General features: G+C 42.3%; 1 protein-coding gene across 1 annotated transcript in view; it reads left to right on the forward strand.

Annotated features, from left to right (window-relative positions):
• The first annotated feature begins 11,504 nt into the window (after nucleotides 1-11,504).
• CCDC30 (coiled-coil domain containing 30) overlaps nucleotides 11,505-20,503 on the forward strand; it is a 62,759-nt gene continuing 53,760 nt past the window's right edge. Inside the window, exons 1-4 of the mRNA XM_040974312.1 lie at nucleotides 11,505-11,579; nucleotides 13,328-13,453; nucleotides 14,995-15,132; nucleotides 19,568-19,731. Of these exons, the coding sequence (XP_040830246.1) occupies nucleotides 11,538-11,579; nucleotides 13,328-13,453; nucleotides 14,995-15,132; nucleotides 19,568-19,731 (470 nt within the window). The 5' untranslated portion in view covers nucleotides 11,505-11,537. The remainder of the gene's footprint in view (nucleotides 11,580-13,327; nucleotides 13,454-14,994; nucleotides 15,133-19,567; nucleotides 19,732-20,503) is intronic.

Consider the following 20,503-nt stretch of genomic DNA (forward strand, 5'->3'; position numbering starts at 1 on the left):
TCTCTCTTTGTATACATTCTATAACTATTTTCTTTGTGGTTAACATGAAGGGTAGAGTAAATTTGATATTATGTGAGATAAACTTCAATGTCATACTAAAACTTGTCTTTTATAGCTATGTGACTACCCCTTCAACTATTAATGTTACAGCTCTGTTCAGTGTGTTTCAAAAACATAAATTAATAATATTTTAGATATTTTAAATTGTCAAAGGCAAAATGAAAATTGTAAACCAGTATTATATTACTAAATTTTAGACTAAGGGCTTTTGTTTTATTTTTAAAGGACTTATGCATTTAATTGGAAAGGCAAATTTACAAACAGGAGGAGAGACAGAAAAGACCATCTGGGTCCTGGCGTGATAGTGTAATGGTTAAGGTCCTCACCTTGAACGCACCAGGATCCCATATGGGTGCTGGTTCTAATCCCGGTAGCTCCACTTCCCATCCAGCTCCCTGCCTGTGGCCTGGGAAAGCAGTCGAGGATGGCCCAAAGCTTTGGGACCCTGGACCCATGTGGGAGATCCGGAAAGAAGTTCCTGGCTCCTGGCTTTGGATCGGTACAGCACCAGCCTTTGTGCTCACTTGGGGAGTGAATCATTAGATGGAAGATCTTCCTCTCTATCTCTCTTCCTCTCTGTACATCTGCCTTTCCAATAAATAAGTAAATCTTTAAAAAAAGAAAAAAGAAAAGACCATCCACTGTCTCTATCCTCAAATGGTTGCAACCACTGGAGCTGAGCTGATCCAAAGCCAGGAGCCAGGAGTTTTCTTGCTAGTCTCCCACATGGATGCATGGTCCTTTGACTTTGAGCCATTTCCGCCGCTTTCCCAGGCCAGAAGCCAGGAACTGGATGGTAATTGGAGCAGTCAAGACACCAACCATTACCCACCTGGCTTGCTGATACTACAAGGCAGAGGATTAGCCAGTTGAGCTATGGATCTAGACCCATAGACTATTTTTTTATTATATCTTTGACAATCTTTACATAGTGTATTAGGGGAAAAAAGGTTCAAGGGCTATAGGGAAGGGGTAAGACTATTATTTCCATATTGTTTCCTTCATGTATCTGAGGTAAAGGGTGATTTTAAGGGAGAAGCCCCACCCAGTTTCCCACCTACCCCAAGTCCCGGATGTGGGGCATGCTCTGAGATACTTGTTCAAGTGGTTTTGATAGTTCACAAGCTATGAATCGCTGCCCATCTTGCCACTCCCAGCACGATGAGGTCTTTGAAGAATCCACTGATTGACACAGTCCATCATAGAGTCTCCATTTGCCCAGTATTTGCCAACATATAGCTGAGGTGGTTGATTGACTTGTTCTGTCTTCTCTCTTTTCTTGGTTAAGGTTCTGAGTCTGGCATTTCGATTGGGGACATCCCCAAAGAAACTTTGAGGTGCTCTCAGACCAAATTCTTCTTTGTTCTAGCTAGCACAGGGCCCAGCACAGTCCATCGTCCCAATCAGTTGGTGGTTGCAATTGCTGCATTGGTTCTGTTTTCAGCCCCGACTTCCATTGCAGCCAATGGGTGTTGCAGTCCAGCCTAGTTCTGCCCAGCACATACTCAACCCTCACATAAACCAGTGGGAGCTGCAGCCTAGTCAGAGCAACCCACAATAACCTCCAGCAGGCCCGCCCCCTACCCTGGTTTGCCAGTATGTGTAGCAGTAGTCCAGTCTGTCCCACACCCCATTCGGCTCTCGTACATGTCTGTGGCTGTTGAAGCTTAGTTCTATCTAACCAGCTCAACTATCCAGCCCTCACGGATGTTGTTGAGTGCCTCTCTGTCTAGCCCCACCCCAGCCCCCTCTCATGGGAGTGGTAATCCAAGAGGGAGGATCCCACTATTTCCCTCCCAGGTTTCTCTCACGCCCAAATTATGCACTCTTCAGGTGGTTCTGTGATTTGACTTGACAGAATTAGCCCCCAGTGCCAGCTTCTGCCAACTGATGCTGCGGCTAAGCTCAAACATCCCTCCCCCACTCTAATTGTAGTTTGCACCAGTAGGAATAATCAGCCCAGCCTGGCTTTTCCCTGATCTAGTCCCCATGAGGCCCACAGGTGTTGTAGCCTGCTTAGTCTGGTCTGCACCGATCCCAGCCCACGATCTCCAGTGGGAGTAGCTGTCCAGCAAGGGGACCCTCCCCTTAATCCCCCTGTCGGCTCTGCCTCCTCCCTTCCTGGTTCTCACGTGTGCATTGGTTGGGTGCTGCGGTCAGATCCATTACAGGCAACCTCGCCTTGGCATTCCGTATTGTGCACTAATTTTTGTCGCAACCAAATCCGGCTTGACCTACACTCTGTTCTGGTGCTCGGATTTACCAGTGGATGATGTGAACTGATTCAGCCTTGTCTGCCCATGACCCATGCCAAATGTATGCTAGTGGGTACCTTTCCCTGGCCTGATCTGGGCTGTTCCCTATCGTAGAGCTCACTGCAGGGTCTGTGTCCTGCCAGAGGAGTTGCCCAGGCTCTTCCATCAGAACCCCTCCCCATGCCAGATTTTGCGCATACCAGGAGGTCCATGAGCCAGCCCTACTCAGTCCACCTCCTGTCCTAGCAGGAACAGTGGCTTTTCTTGACTGGCCTTCAGCCCAATTTGGTTCTTGCTGTTGGATGTTTCAGCCCAGCCATGGCTCGTCCATACCCACATATGGCTCACACATGGCTCAGTAGGGATTGAGACCTTGCCTAGTCCGTCCCACATCTACCCTGATCCTCCAGGACACCAGAGGATGTTGGAGTCTGGCCAAGCCTGGTGCATCCAGTCCCAGTCCATACTTGTGCCAAGGGATACTACAACCGTTTCCTGATCAGAACACAGCCCCCATTACAGCCCACGTGCCCCTTAGTGGGAACCTCAACCCAGTTAGGGTGTCCCCTTAGCTCCCCAACCGGGCCAGTTCCCAGCCATAGATCACGCGCATGCCAGTGGTTGCTCTGACTCAGCTTGGCACAGACCTTCACCTGTCGTGGCCTCTGGCTTAGCGTTCCTGGCTCATGCAGACCAGTAGGTGCAAGAGCCTAGCTCGACATGACCTGTGCTCCATGCTGGTTTCTAGTTTTGCTTGTGGGCTAAGGTTTGCTCAGTCCTGCCCAGTACACCCCATTCCATTACCAATTCACACAGCTGATGGAGCTACTTTGCCCAGCTCGTCCGACCCCCAGATCTTTACTGCATGTTCACCAGCGGGAGCTATGACTTGCCAGGGGCATTTCCCAAGTTCCTCCACTTGATCCACTCCTTGACCGAGTTCTCATACATGCCAATGAGTTTTAGGCCAGTGCCCGGCGCAGTCTGGCCTTCCATTTGGCCTTGTATGACCTGGTGAATATTGCAGCCCGGCCCGCCCCACACCCTGTTCAGGATGCACATTCGGATGCTGATGCCTTGACCAGTCCAGACTGTTGCAGATTCCTTTACTTGTGATTGATGGCAGGCTCCTTGGTTACACCTAGCTTAGTCCATCACCACCCATACACTTGAGCTAACCAGTGGGGCTAGAATTTCCACAGGGTTTGGCCTACACATCCCCCGCAGAATCTACCCCTACTTATGGTTGTTGAGTGTTAGTTAATGTCATGTCCGTATCTAATGTGACCCATCTTCTGATCCATCATCATGTCAGGTAACAGGATATGATTCTGCAGGACAAGCCCCAAGCTTAGCTTTTGCATGAACTGGTGCTCGGTGCTCAGCATTGTTAAGTGATTACAAGTTCTTCAAAGGAAGGGTTACTGTCTTTGGAAGTCTTTAGGATTGACTCACATTCCAGAAGCACAGTGGGTTCAACCTGGAGCTACATAAGTAGCGATTCAAAGAAACAAAACCCCAGAGGTCCAGTCCAGACAGCCAGCAGGTGGAGCCTGGCACCAAATGGTGCACTGACCGCCCGGGGATACATGGTGGCTGGCGTGTGGGATCCAGGCATGAGATGCCCCATCCTGAGGCCCACCAGACCCATAAACTATTAAGTTTTAAAACTGCAAAACCTTCTCATGTTATATAGAAAACAAAAAGTGAAGCTACAAACCATTGTTAAAAATAATAGTTAGATTTTATAATTGTAATGTGTTTGACTTTAATTTCATGACTTTGAGTTACTATTAACTCTCCTTTCATTTTTGCAGATTTCCTTTTACTGTTTCTTGTGCAACCAGAACAGTGGTGATGACCTCACTTATAGCTTTTGTTTAACTGAGAGTTATCTTAATTTCTCCTTCACTTTTGCAATATACAAGGTTCTTTAGTGAAAACTTTCCTTTTAACAGTTTTGTTGTTTCAGTCCCCAGCCCTCTGACCTACAAACTTCCTGATTTATAGTTCTGCTGTTAATCTTATAAAGGATCCTTCACATGTGACAAGTCACATCTGTCTTACTATATTCAAGGTTTTCTCTTTGTCTTTGCCTCCAGTATGGGATGCAAGTATCCCAAGTGGAATCCTAACCAATGTACCAAATACCCACCCCTGTTTTGCTTTCGGTTGTTGTAGGATTAGCCTGAAATGTAAATTAGGTCTTGCCTGAATGTGTATCTTTCCTTGGGCATATGTACTGATTTTCTAATTTCCTCCATGTTGTAGTTGCTTTTGGGTAATCTCTTCATGTTGCCACTTTCTGGAAAGTGCCTTGCATCAGAAATCCCTGAAAGATGTAGTGTTTACCTAATCCAATCTGTGTCCCAGTAGCTAATAGCTTCTAATGTCTCTTATCAAATGCCCCAGACATTTATTTTTTTTCCACTTTTCTGCTTGTTGTAATGAAGATAAGTCATTCCCCTTTTTTCATCATGGTACTTTATTGCTTGTTTGTCTTGTTTTAATTTTTTTTGTTTTTGGTTCATTCCCTGCTTTTCTGTGGGCAGATTGAAGGTTTGTTTTTTTTTCTTTTAGAATGAATTTCTAGTGCTAAATTCATGTCATAGCACAGCAAGTTAAGCTGCCACCTATAGCACCAGCATTCCATACAGGCAGCAGTTTGAGTCCTAGCTGCTCCACTTCTGATCTAAGTCCCCGCTAATGTGCCTGGGAATGAAGCAGAGGATGGCTCAAGTACATGAGACCCCACACCCAAGTGGAAGTTGCAGATGGAGTTCCAGGCTCTTGGCTTTGGCCAGGCTTAGCCCTAGCCATCGTGGCAATTCAGGGAGTGAATCAATAGATGGAAGATCTCTTTCTCTGTCTCGCCCTCCCTCTCTGTAACTTTATCTTTTAGATAAATACAATAAACATTTTTTAAAAGAATGGATTTCTGTATTTTTAATTAATTAATTTTATTAATTTTAAAGAGATCTAAGAGTCAGAGATTTCCCGTATGTTGGTCACCCCCTCCAAATGCCTCCAACATCCAAGACTGGGCTATACCAAAGGCAGGAGCTGAGAATTCAATCCATGTCTCCCACATGGATATCAGGAATTGAGTACTTGAGCCTTCATTACCTATGATCTCCTGAGCTGGATACTAGCTGGAAGCTGGAAATGGTAGTAGGACCAAGGTTTGAACCTCGGCAATCTGATATGTGATACCAGCATTCCAAGAACCATCTTAACCAGTACACCAAACACCCATTTCTGTTTTTTCTTGTTTAAATTTTAAAGCCATCTTCCATGAACTTCTTGTAGTCCCATGTATAGTCATTTTCTTTTGTCTTTGATGGTGACCATAACTGTGTACCTCTCCTAGTTTTATCATCCATATAGTCACTTGAAGGAGGATGATCTGGGAATCAGATGAACTGAAAATTGCAGGAAAGTTCTTGAGGGTGGTATTTGTTGAAGGGCAAAGTAAGGAAGAAGGTATGTTCAAGGAAAGGCTTCAGGTCACAATGCAGATCTGATACTGGTTAACCAAGAAGCAGGAAGCAAAATTGCAAAGGAAGAGCATCAGACTGGCATAGGCCTTAGGATGTCTCAGCCAGGCCAACAGAGTTTTGGCAGTGATAACATTTAGAGGAATTCCAGATTGGGCAGAAATGGCCAGGCCTTACTATTTCCACTATGCTCGGTTGTTCATCAGAAGCTGCCCTGGGGAGACTAAGGTGAGAACTTCCTTGAGGGGGATATAAGGGATGCCTCCTCATGGCCCTCTGTATCATAGAATCCTTAAAACTGCGGAAGATCTTTGGAGACTCTCAAATTATTCTACTTCCTCTGTAATAAATGTTGTCTGTGAAATTTTGGATAAAGGAACATCTATCTTATTTTAAATGAGGTTCAGAAAAGGAGTTCACACTGGTTTTCCTAATATTTACTTCTTTCTCTTTTTTTTTTTTTTAAGATTTTTATGCATTTATTGGAAAGTCAGATATACAGAGAGGAGGAGAGACAGAGAGAAAGATCTTCCATCCGATGATTCACTCCCCAAGTGAGCACAACAGCCGATGCTATGCCGATCCAAAGCCAGGAGCCAGGAACTTCCTCCAGGTCTCCCAAATGGGTGCAGGAGCCCAAGGCTTTGGGCCGTCTTCAACTGCTTTCCCAGGTCACAAGCAGGGAGCTGGATGGGAAGTGGAGCTGCCGGGATTAGAACTGGTGCCCTTATGAGATCCCGATGTGTTCAGGGCGAGGACTTTTTAGGCACTAGGCCACGCTGCCAGGCCCAATATTTACTTATTTTTCAAAGATTTATTTTATTTGAAAGTCAAAACAACAGGGAAAGAGAGAAAGAACACACACATACTCATGAAGAATGAGAGGGAATCTTCCATTCACTGGTTCACTCCCCGCGGGTGCAACAGCTGAGGGTGCATCAGGCAAAAGGCAAGAGCCAGAAACCTTTGCTGTTTCCCATGTGGCAGGAGCTCAAGTATAGGGTCATGCTCCATTGCCTTCCCAGGTGTATGAGGAATCCGGTTCAGAAAGGGAACAGCTGGAACTCCAACCAGTGCTCCATTATGGCATGATGGCATTTCAAGCAGCATCTTAACTCCCTATACCACAGTGCCAACCTCATTTATCTATTTTTATGTATTTGAAAGACAGAGGCATCTCCAGTCTGCTGGTTTACTCCCCCCAAGTGCCCAGAACCATGATTGAACCAGGTTGAGGCCAGGAGCTGGGAGCTTAGTCTGGCTCTCCCGCATAGGAGGCGGGATCCCACCGCCTGAAGCACGTTTCTCAGGGTGCTCATTATTCACAGGAAGCCTGAAATCATAGTAGATCCACAACTTGAACTCAAGCATTGTGGTATGGGTGTCCCCAGTTACTATCTTAACTGCTGTACTAACTGCCTGACCCACTTTTCTCTCATGTTCCTGGATCTCATAGTCCTCTATACTGTAGTATAACCAAGTTTTCTTTTTCTCTCTCTTTGACAGCAAGACTTGAAATACATGAATTTCTTATATTTTCCAAATAGTAAAAGTGAAGCTTAATATTGACTCTAATGACCCTTTCTCGTCATCCCCGCTGGAGAGGGCCATGAAGAACACTGCATAAATGCCTCTTCTGTGTAGAGGTTTTTGCAGCTAGGACTCTTAACTCCAGAGATGAGCAGTAAATAGAAGCTAAATGACCTTTCAAATCCATTTCCTCAGTGCCTTTGGAGATACTTATCCGGAGATAACTGACGAGGTTTTACCTTCAGAGTTCTCTTTTAATCATGCATGAAGAATAAGCCTCAAGCTTCCTTGATTGTGTTTGCAGACAGGCCCTGGTAGCCTCAATAATGATTAGCTGAAGGGTCATTCTTAGCCTGGCGCTGCCGTCAGCGGGTGAGAAACACAGCCCTTGCGAGTGAGTGCCATGGCAGACCTGATCTGCTCCTGTACTGTACCCAGCGTGGGATCGTTAGCTTCCCCATGGGCGCTCAGGTGCCTCCTGCAATCGCCCCTTCCTCACTGCTGACTGCTTCATTTTCTGCTTCTTACCCAGAGGAAGTAGAAGGATAATCTGTTGTTTACTTGAGTGTGTCCACTTTGATGAGAACACAGGACACCCAGACGTTTGGTTAAACATTATTTCTGGGTGTGTCAAGGAGAGATTTCCAGAAGAGATTACCCTTTGAATCCATAGCAGATTGCACTACAGCTTGCCAGCTTGAGTGGGCATCCTGCAGTCAGCAGAAGGCCTAGGAGCACAAAAAGTGGGAGAAGGGACTGTGTTCTCTGCCTGCTTAAGCTGGGCCACTAGTCTGCTATCTTCTCAGACCCATCATTATATGATCTGAATCATCTCTCTCTCTCTCCCATATATAAATATATGTGCATTTATATATGTATATACACATGTATGCATGATCCCCATATTTGAAAGCTCAATCTGACTACAGGTTCATATTTTTATTTCCAACCTGTATTCCAGGGATGCTTAATGAACCAGAGAAGATATAAATTTCTTGATCTTCTCAAATGCTAGTCAGAGATGCCCCTATTCCTGGACATTCTACAGAGAGTTTCTCCTAAAAATTTCCTGGAAAATAAAGGGGGGAGCCCGGCACGGGGGCCTAGCAGCTAAAGTCCTCGCCTTGAACACGCTGGGATCCCATATGGGTGCCAGTTCTAATCCCACCAGCCCCACTTCCCATCCAGCTCCCTGATTGTGGTCTGGGAAAGCAGTGGAGGATGGCCCAAAGCCTTGGGACCCTGCACCTGTGTGGGAGACCCAGAAGTTCCTGGTTCCCGGCTTCGAATTGGCACAACTCTGGCTGTTGTGACTTGGGGAGTGAATCATCGGAAGGAAGATCTTCCTCTCTGTCTCTCTTCCTCTCTGTATATCTGCCTTTCCAATAAAAATAAATCTTTAAGAAAGAAAATAAAAGGGCCTGGCGGCGTAGCTAGTGGCTGGAATCCTCACCTTGAATGCACCGGGATCCCAGCGGCTCCACTTCCCATTCAGCTCCCTGCTTGTGGCCTGGGAAAGCAGTTGAGGTTGGCCCAAAGCCTTGGGACCCTGCACCCGTGTGGGAGACCTGGAAGAGGTTCCTGGCTCCTGGCTTTGAATTGGCCCAACACCGGCCCTTGTGCTCACTTGGGGAGTGAATCAACAGACAAAAGATCTTCCTCTCTGTCTCTCCTCCTCTCTGTATATCTGACTTTGTAATAAAAATAAATTTTAAAAAGGGGGGGGCATGAGGCTTGAAAGGGAAGAATAGTCTAGAACAGCACTCCTTTCTGTCGAGCAGATACCTTGAGATATGAATGTGTTACTGACCCATTTCCACCTGAGGACAGACTTAGCACCCAGTCAGCCCCCTTGGTGCTGATGGTATATACGTCCTCAGAAAAAAGACTTAGAATGGAAGGGGTGCCAGGTATCTTGCAGGAATCAGGAGAGCAACAGCATGCTGAGCCTCTGGAATGTGTCAGGATTGTTTTAGGTGTCTTCCAAACATCTTCTCTTGTCATCTGTGGGGTCATCTGACCCAAGGTAAATAGAAGTGTTCCCTGTTCCCTTTTTTTTTTCTTTTTTAAAATAGTTATTTCTTTTTTTTTTTTTTTTAAGATTTTTTTTTTTTTTAACAGACAGAAGGAGATACAGAGGGAAAGATCTTGGATCTGCTGGTTCACTCCCCAAATGGCCACAACATCTGGAACCAAGCTGATCCAAATGCAGAAGCCTAGAGCTTCTTCCAGATGTCCCACGTGGGCGCAGGGTCCCAAGGCCTTGGGCCATCCTTGATTATTTTCCTAGGCCACAAGAAAAACTGGGAGCTGGATGGGAAGTGGATCAGCCAGTCCCCATTGGGATCCTGGCGCTTGCAAGGTGAAGTTTTAGCCATTGAGCGATTGTACCAGACCTGAGTGTTCTCATTTCATACTCTTGTTTGTGAAAACTTAAGGGAATTTGGCCAGAGTCACAGCCAGGAGCTGATCCAGGTTTATCTGGCCCCAGTGCTTATTTTCTACACCACACTGATTCTTGTGTCAATTTATAGAGAGGATTTATTGTAACCCATGGGACCATAGCGTGCCCAGAGGTGAGCATGTAAATCTCTTCATGCAATGACCGGGCATGTCTTATTCTCTATACAGTCTCACTTAACTACGCAATCCTGGGGCAGCTACACACAAAGTTGGCAGTAAAACTCATCAGGTAGTACCTGGGAGTCGCAGTTGAGTTCAGGGCACAGGAAGATCCCTATCTTCCAGGTAATAGAACACAGAAATGGAAAATTCTGAACTGTTAAACCGTTGCTTTCAGGCCATTGGTGGCTATCCCATGCTAATTAGACAGTTTGAAAACAAATCAGCACACCTGCTCTGTTTGCTGCTGGCCTTGGCTTCCAGTGAGGTAGGTTCCCTTGAGCTACCTGGGAAACTCTAGATCTCATTTCCCATCTCTCACATTATTTTCTGGCCTTTCCTTATTTCTCTATTTTAAATTTGGTCAGCAGTCTCAGGAGGTATATAAATCACCAAACTGTGTAGATAATTTGTATAACTATATTAAGCATGTATATTGAATATTTGTAACTATGTTCAATGTGTTGCAAATTATGACACATTTCAAATATATCTTAATTGGGAAAGCAGTCTTTTTGAAAAAATATAACATTAAAAATATGTGACATTCTTTTTCAAAGATAGTTTATTTAAGAGGCAGAGAGACCACTCATCACTGATTCACTCCTCAGATATCTGCAAAGGCTAGGCCTGGACCAGGCTGAAGCTGGGAACCAGGAATACAATACACATCTCTCACATGGGTAGCAGGGAGCCAAGTATTTGAGCCATCACTTGCTGCCTCCCATAGTGCACATTCGCAGGAAGGTAAAATTAAAAACTGAGCGGAACATGAACCCAGGCACAATATCGAGCAACTTAATTGCTGTGCCGGTGCCCAATGCACATGACACTCTTACTCTAAAACAGTACAAAGAAAATGAAAAGTTTTAAGGTTGACATGGCTTCTTCTACTGTGTTCTGGGGTGTCTCAGGTGGCCTGAAAGCAGAGCTACTAGAATTCTTGCCTAGAGAATTGAATGCCCCAGCATGCCATGGTCAGATTTTCAAAAACATTCACCATCACAGGTGATGGTTGATGAAAAGGAAGAAGATCTATCCCAGAACAAAAGAATACATGCTTCCCCACATCCCTGTGTAATGTTGTTGAGTCAATAAAATTCCCAACTAAACCTGTGGTCCACACAGCTGAAAGAATTCTGAACATTGCAGGTTTCAGCATTAATTTTCGTATTAGCATTCCCCAATCTTTCCAAATCATCAGTTTGGGATTGTTACCTATTTTATTGATGTTCAGTATGAGACAGGTTTAATAAAGTAAAGCAGTTTGATCAATAGAAGACAACTGGAGTTCTATATTGGATTTTTCTAATGCGTATTCCATTTAGCTCTGCAAAGGCTCACGTCGTAGTAAAGCAACCCGCTCGCTGAAGGATCCAGAACCAGATAGGAGATGGCACTTGCCATTCAGAAGAGACCTCATGGGTGTATCCTCAGGGAAGGATGCTTAAGAAATGTAGCTCTGTTTTTCAAGTAACACATGTATGCATTATAACTATGGTTTATTTGGATTAAGATTTCCATCTTAGAGCCCAAGTTATCAAGCACATAGGAAGACAGAAAAGAGACCAGTATGAAAGGCCAAGAAACCATTAAAGCACAAGATCTGAATGAGGTAAGACTATGTAAAATTCAACATTCTGTTACCTTTTGAAATACAGACAAGGTAAACTCCATAAGGATGCCCAAGTATTACTGAGAACAGAAGGAAGGCAAAGCCATGCTTCCAGAACTGCTAACTCTGCATTCTAAGATTGTCATCAGTAGTTGCGAACTGCCCTTCCTGGGAGTAGTCAGTCAGAAAGGAAACCATCAAAGACAGATCTGGGATAAGCTAGTATAAAATAAGCATGTTGCAGTGCCTCAATGAATAGTTAAGTGTGAAAAATGAGAATAACATTGCAATAATGTAAGCTGTCACTCACAAACTTTATGAATAGCACATCCATTGATACGTGTAGATAGATTTAGATAGATCCGGTCATCATCATCCCTGTTCCTCACATGAGGAAACCAGGTCTGAAAGTGAAGTCACTAGCTCTTGGTCCCACTGTTGGGAACTGGAAGAATGGGACAGGTAGGGTTCTCCGCTGACACACCATTTGGCACAGCCCGGATAGCAGAGTACAGATCAGATGTGTCAGATGCATGCGGCTTCCCTACTGGCCAGACTTCACATGTAGTTTGTTCCCGGGACAGGCACACCCTCATGGTAGAGCAGGGTCCTCAACTTACCTGATGACAGGGAGGCCGATCATCAAAGAAATTGGCTCCATTCTCACTCTGTGCTAACTAAACTGCATTTTTATTGCAGTTTAATCCTCTGGTAGGTTTAAAAGAGATTTTCTAATTGTACAGATTAGGGGTGTATAAGGGTGATAATTTTATATATACCTGTGTGATGCATGTGTAATAATCAGATCGGTTTAGCTGGCATTTCAGTCTCCTTAAAGAATATTTATGATTAACACAGAATTACACGTATTTATGGGATGCAGTATAACATTTCAATACATGCAACAGTATGTTTTGATTAAATCAGGACAATTAATGTTCCCCTCCCTTTATCGTTACTTTGCATTTGGAAACTTTAAGCTCCCCTCTTCCAGGTATTCATAAATATATAATAAGTTTTGTGAACTACAGTCACCTCACTGTGCTTTGTAACAACAGAATGTAATCCTTCTATCTGTGTTTTAGACAGGAGGCATAAGTTCCTAACAGGCTTTTGTACAAAAGAGAAAACACACTTGACAAAATTGAATGGAGTAGATATTAAAAGGGCTCTTACATCAGACCTGGATTTGAATCCCAGTACTGACTGGGTAACTTGGTCCCATTATGTAACATACCCAAGCCTCACTTCTCTCTTCTGAAAAAAAGCATGTAAGAATTTCAGTCTTGTGAGAGTTCTGAGGAAATAAAATGAGATAATGCATGTAAAGCAATTACTACCATAGTATCAGACAGGTAGGATAATAATAATTATCATTATTACTATTCAGTAAGTAGTAGCTGCTACCTATATCCCTCCAATCATTATTATTAGTTAATGTGGAAAGATTTTAGCAACACCTTATATTTGGTAGGTACCGAGAATTTATACAATACTTTCAAAATCACATTTTATTCCTTCTGTGATGGCCGTACTGTAGGAAGAATAACTGTCACTACATTTTACATTTGTATGAACAGGCTCAGAGAGGAAAATACATTGGGAGTGATGGCACCCTGAAGTAGTTTGTCTTAGTTCGTATTCATATAGTTCCTATGTGACTTTATAACTGAGCTAGAAAGCATTATCACAATTTATAGGAAACACTGCTGTTGTATATAGGATTAATTGTAAAATGCTTTTTACAGATATTTAACATGAGCCAAGAAAACATTGAAATATTTGAAAGTAATTTAACAGAAGAGAAAAAGAAGAGAAAGCAATTGGCATGCAGTCTTAATTCTATACAAAAGGCTCTGAGAGTTAAAAGTGAGGTACTACCCTGCAGGATGGTGTCTCTCTCTTGTGTTAACCATAATTTAGAAATTTCATATTGTCTTCTATTTTATCTTAAAATAAATTGCAACTATGTATTCTTGCAGTGCCATAACTAGTACTGTAGACTGGGCAACTGAAATAACATGTATTAATTTTCTTACAGTTTTGAGACTGAAAAATCTAAGTTCAAGGTGCTAAACATTTCATAATTCACTTCCTAGTAAGGGCCTCTCCTCCTGGCTTTTAGACAGCCACCTTCTTGCTCTGTGCTCACACGAAGGGGAGAAAGTGAGTGCGGGTCCTTCAGAAGCACCAGACCTATTACATCAGGGACTCATTCATACTTTCTTATTTGGCCTTTATCACCTCCTTTTTGGTATTAGGGATTAGGGCTCCATCGTATGAATGGGGGAGACCATAATTCAGTCCATGGCACTACAGCATATGTACTTCTAGTAGTGATGAGGCACAGTTCTGCTGCTTCCCCACGCTGAGTTCCAGCACTAGCTAAGGGGTCTGTAATCAGCAGGTGATTGACAGCTGTGGTGTTCATAGATTCACATACTTGTCTCTCAACCTTGTATCAGAAAGATCTAAAAAGAGATGATTCATCTTTGCTTTGAAGAGAAGTCTGGAAGTGAGTTCCTGGAAGTCTAGATAACCAGTTGAGAGGACAGGGATGTTTCTTAACCAGTTTACAAGATGGGTGAGAGCCAGTGCAATACCCCAAGCCCCATCCTCATGGAATGAGGTAGGCCATTGATACCCTGTGCCTTCTGGGAGGACACCCTCTTACCTTCCTTTCTCTTTGTTCACTCCCTCTCTGACTTCATTTTAAGGAAACACCGAGTAGCAAATTTCTTCACCTAAAGTAAATTTGATGTGCCCTGTCCCCTTCATTGGACACCATAGACTAGCTCTCATAGACTGACTTTCCTAGTCTTCCACCAAACACTGTATATTCCATAAGATCAATATAAAATTTAATTTGAAAAAATCTATATCTAACTGAAGTATTTCCTCTCATGGGTATGAAAAGAAAAAGGAACAAAGAACACGCTAGCTGACTAAGTCACAGGACATACATTTTTAGATAAGGCAGCAGGATGTGTGTTTAAGAACCTGGAGACAGATGGACATAGGTCTGCAGTCTCAGCTTTACAACTTCCTGACTTTGTGAACCTAAGTGAGTCATTTCAGTTCGCTCAGCCCTAGTTCCAATAATCCTCTGATTTGACACAGGCTAAAGGTAAACCTCATAACACATTAGCCTATTAAAGGTGACTTTTAAAATGCATTTCAAAACAGGTGATAACCATGGAAAGCAGGAGTTGTGGGAGACCTCACTTCTGTACAAACCTTGCTTACAATACAAAAGACACTAGAAACCCAGTCTTTCAACCTTGTGGATCAGCAAAACTAAGAATGTTCAGGTTAAACAAGAAATTTCCAGAAGCATTTTAAGATCTGTTTTAGAAATATTAAACCTTATATGGAGAAGTAGCCTTATTCTAGAATATCTTCATTTTTTAATTAGGAATTAGAAAAATCAAAATTGGAACTTACATGCCTATATAATGAAATGCAAAGTCTTCCAGGGGCAGCAGACAGCAAAGGGCATTTTTTAATGGTATATGACCTGCTACAAAAGGAGAATTCTGAATTAGAGACAAAGGTGAGATCAAAGTATTCCTATTTAAATGTTCAATTTTTAATATGTTTTATGAGAGTGGGACAGAAGAAAATAACTTTCAATAACAAATGACTTAAAGATTGGAGTTTCTTTTATGATTACAGAGCAAATCACCATATAAAATGGATTATAAACCCTGCTATATTTGTATTTCAGTATAAATAGTAAGACTTCAACCAGTACCTGGTGTTTAGAATTTGTGAATTTTTAGATTAAAAGCAGCTTCATGCCAGCTTAGTTACTAGAGCACATAGTATAATCTGAAAGGTTACTCAAATGTCTTCAACTTAAAAAGTTAGGACCCAAGGCCCGGCACGTGAAGACGCAGTGGTTAAGGTCCTCGCCTTGCACGCCCGGCATCCCATATGGGCACCGGCTCTATCCCGGCAGCCCCGCTTCCCTTCCAGCTCCCTGCCTGTGGCCCGGGAAAGCAGTCGAGGACCGCCCAAAGCTCTGGGACCCTGCACCCGTGTGGGAGACCCGGAAGAGGCTCCTGGCTTCGGATTGGCATAGCATCGGCCGTTGCACTCACTTGGGGAGTGAATCATCGGACGGAAGATCTTCCTCTCTGTCTCTCTTCTCTGTATATCCGCCTTTCCAATAAAAAATAATAAAAATAAATCTTTTTTAAAAAAAAAGTTAGGACCCAAGTATAGTTTTCAGTTACACTGGGAGGTGGACTTACACTTAAGATGTTTCAATGTCCTGACCCCAGTTAGTTCCCTGAGCTTAAAAATGGCAATCAGACCAGAGTTATTCTGGTGTTAAATTGAGAGGTCACCTGGAGTGTAATTTCTTGAGTCCTACCTAGTGTGTTATCTTCTAACTGAAAATTCCCTTCTTCAATAATTCTTTTGATCTAGATTAAAATGGCAGTAAGGCGTGAAGGTTTGAACACAACAGTTAAAATATGCTGGATTATGGCTCAGCACCCTCTGTGAGATGAAGAACGAGATCGAAGCCTAATTCGTTGTTATGTGTAGTTGTTTAAAAAGAAGGAAGGAAAAAAGCGAGGGAAGAAACCAAGTTACTGGAAGGTTGGGGCATGGATCCCTGTGTAACCATAGGGAGGGAAAGGTCCAGAACACAGGGTCAGCTGCCTGGAAGAGTGAGTGTGTAGGACACAGCCTACTACTGACCTTAGCTTGTGGGAGCTTGTCCCACGGTGACAAGGGAAGGACCGTGTGTCTCAGAGAACCATAGGAAAGTTAACACTGAAAAGATGGACTAAAGTGAGCAGCATACGATAAATCCTCTAAAATAATAATGTACAAATCTCTATCCTGGCAATACACCTCTCGCTCCTTCCCTCTCCCTGTCTTGTTTTTTAAACTGTTATGTTGAAACAATTTTACACTTAGTAGAAAAGTCACCAGAGTAGTATGAAGAATTCCCATAAAGCTCTGCCATTCTAAATGTTAACATGATGCTGTATTTGCCCTTTTATTATCTCTCTCCATGCACACACAAACACACACACACAGTGAACTCTTTAAAGTTAGAGATATAATCTTTACCTTTAAATATTGCCATGTGTTTTCTAAAAATAACAATATCTCATGTTACTGCAATGCAAATCTCAAAACTTGTAAAATTAACACTGACACAGTAGTTCTCTGGTATCTTCAGCTTGGATTCAGATTTGTCAGTTACCATGCTCTCTGTTTTTCTAGCATTAGGCCTGAGCCAGGACCATAAATTATATGTAATCACCATGTCCCGAGCTCCTTTAATCTGCAACAGTTCCTTGATCTGTGTTTGCCTTTCATGACTGTGTTGTTGAAATATGCTGTTGTAGTCTGGGCAGTCCTGACAGACTACCATAAACCAGGTAGCTTAAACAACATTCATTTCACACAGTTCTGAAGGCTGGGAGCCCAAGGTCGGTGTGTTAACAAGTGCCGAGTTTGGCAAGGGCTTCTTTCCTGCACACTGCCGTCTTCTCTCTGCACACTCCCACAGCAGGGAGCAGAGACAGAAGAAGCATACTCTTTCCTATCACTTCTCACAAGTGAATTAATGGCATCCTGGGGGATTTGCCCTGGTGACCTAAGCACTTCTCAGAAGCCATTGCACATCTCTTTCCATTGTGAGTAGGGTTGCGATATTTTGAGGGAACACAAGGATTTCTTCTGAGAAATGGCCATTTGGATTTGCTGACATTTCCTCACAACATTTTTTTGTCGGGGGGTGGGCAAGAATACTACACAAATGATGTTCTATCCCTTTCAGGGCATGTTATAAGGAAATAGGAAAATTTATGTTCCATTATTCATGATGTTGGCTTTGTTAGACCAAGGCGTTAAGTCTCTCTGCCTTCAGAATTAATAAACATAAGGAGGTATTTCAAGACTATATTGTTTTGTTTCCCTTCAAACTTCTATCCCTTACAAGTTTTTGTTTTAAAATTCATCATATTCCACTTTCTCTCCAGAACACAGAATATTTTAGACTTAAAATGTACTTTGCTAATTGTGGCTCAAGAGGATATGTTTTAAGTACTTGATGAAGCCCCCATTTTCTGATCTGGATCACAACACACAGAGTCCTGGTCAGAAAAATTCAAAACTGATAGGATGAGGTCATACGGGCCAACTGCTGCGCTTTACAATACAGAAATTTGTGCAGTGCACAGATGTTAAACTGCTGTCGAGTTAGATGGTGATTCTCAGCCCATGTTCTTTTCTATCCCACTGTGAGGCCTCAATCAGAAAATGGAAAGATCAACTTAGTTTTTATAGTAGTTAGACATGGTTAATTATTAGGTTGCACTATTAGTCATCAAGATAACATCCTGATAACTTGTAGAAGCAAGCTGGTCCCACAGTGTCTGTGTCATGGATGATTCTGTCATTTTTTCTTGACAACAAAGAGCAAAGCTCCCACTCCCCAGCTTTGTCATGCAAAAGTTCAGAATACTCAGAAATACGTTATTGTCACCATCCTCTTCAGAAGATAGTAGCATCTCTCACATCAAATCTAAACTTCACTTTTAGTCATCCTTTACTTCTGAAGAACCTAACATACATTATGTGTAATGTGTGTGTGTATTACAAAAGCCACAGAATCGATGATTAACTCATATTTTGGAAGCTTCTTCTTGCTTACAGTAATGCCAGATCATTTGGAAAGTTGTCTTTCAAGTCTTCCTAATCTGACCTCTCCCCTCAATCTTGTTTTATTTCCTCAGCTTCTCATTATGTAACCTCTATTCTAGTAAATCCTCCTCCTCGTTTCTCTACAGATTACTCTTCATTCATTCTGTTACTGCCTTTGACCACATCCCTCCCTAAGATTAAACTGTGCTGCTCAAAGTCTATTCCTCACCTACATGCTGTGCCTTGAGCCCAATCAAGGCCAACTTTTCTTCCTGGGAAAAGTTCGAGTCCATGTGAGATTATCTGGATTTTTGGGATTTTAGACCACAGTCATCACTGTAGTTTTGCTTTAAGGAATTAAAAAGGTATAGGAAGCCTAATTTAAGAAATTCTTAAACTAATCTTTAGAATTAAAGCCATTGTGTTCTGAAAAACATTTTCAGGCAGAGTTGGGATATGAGTCAGGAATATTGCTTCCCTTAGCTCTGTAATTTGATGGGGATCCCTTTTCCATTCTTTGAACCATTTTCTGACCATTTTTCTACTACCTGAAGGAAGTCTTACATTTTATATGAAGGTGCAAATAGTAATCCTAAAGGAAAGGAAATCTTCAGAACCTGGTTGTAGAAGTCAAACCACAAACGAAACCTGAATTCCTGCTTTTCCCAGTCACACAACCAAGAGGTGACTCTCACGCACGTAATCAGAATTGCCTGGGAGGCTCATTTACAGGGTGGGTTCTTGTCTCCTGTCCTGCTTGCCTGACTCAATCTCAGGACGGGAGCTGCAGTGTGCCTTTCATCAGCCTCTCAGGCGACGTGTTTGTGTGCTGGGGCCTGAAAGCCACTGTGATAGTCGCTGAGATAGCCTGGGAGCCCTTACAAGTTCATGTGTTTTCCAATAAGTGGAATCAGTTGTTCTCTGCCATATGAATCCAATCTTCTTTCTGTTCTCTTTTATAAAAGTGTAAGAATATACTTTTATGAGTCGGGGAAGTACATTTGAAACTTAACAAAGGGGTGTGATTATAGTGTAAAATTTTATGGGCCACGTCATTTTGCTTGTTTCAAAACTTAAAATGAAACTCAATGGACCAACCCCAGAAACCAAATACCCCCCTTTTTAACTTTTTACATCTTAATACCCTCAGTAAGAATGGGCTAAGTTATATAGCAACTACAAAGTAGTAACCTGGAGTAAAACCTCAATTAATACATTATTTAACGTGGTGACTAAACATTTAATTGAACAGTATACTTTTTTTCAGAGTTATATGTAATAGTACCCAAAGTAGAATACTTTATCTTTGTACTTTACAGGTCTTGAAGCTTTCACAACAATTTGAAAATTTAAATCATTTTACTCTTGGGGGAAAAACAGCAAATTTGATTACAAGTGAGAACACCTGTAAAGATCTTGTGTCTAAATTGTCAATTTTGGAAATAGAGACTCAAAACCCAAAGGAGGAGAGAGAGGAACTCTGGTAAATAGAGAAAAACCACGTGTCATAGGAATTATTTATCTTAATCACCATAAGAACTTGATATTCATTCAAAGGATGTGAGTGTAAAAACTAATCATAAGCATTCTCTAAAGAGTTTGTCTTTGATGAATTACTATGTTTTAAAAATGTTTTCTTTCTTTGTGAAATACATATGTGTTTTCTGTAGGAAATATAGAAAGCATGGAGAAGCCTGAAGGAATTCTTATAGCCTATTATTCCTGCTAAGATTATTTTATCTCAATTTTTTCTTTTTTCTTCATGTATACATACAAATGTATATTTTTATGTAATTAGGACTACTCCCTACATAAGTTTGTTTAGTTGGTTGCTGCGTTTGTTTGTTTTGCCTTTTTTATGCACTCATTAATAAATTGCAGAAATATAGAAACACCCAAATTTATATCTCTATAAGTTGATTTTGCTAGTTTAATCTCCCTGAATTTTATGTCCTCTTAAAAGTTGCTTTTCGCTTTAGAGTAAACTCTGAGTCCAGGATTCACCACCAAGAAATACAGTTTCCAAAGTAGGAAGGACATAAAAGAGAGTTGGTAGGGAAGGGACATGGTCAGGGTGTCAAGAACAAAAGCCATGAAGCAGGGTTACAATGTTAAGGTTTCCTGTTTGGGGGGAAGAGCACTAGAAGGCTGTATTATCAGGCTTTTGGATGATACAATTGCAGTATTTCTATAACAGGGAATACAAGGCTGCTTAATTCACTGGTGAGCACTGAGGAGACAGTGGCCTGGCTTTG

This window comes from Ochotona curzoniae, unplaced genomic scaffold, assembly GCF_017591425.1.
Source record: "Ochotona curzoniae isolate NIBS_2020 unplaced genomic scaffold, NIBS_Ocur_1.0 contig_2404, whole genome shotgun sequence".
In the NCBI taxonomy this organism is placed as follows: domain Eukaryota; kingdom Metazoa; phylum Chordata; class Mammalia; order Lagomorpha; family Ochotonidae; genus Ochotona; species Ochotona curzoniae.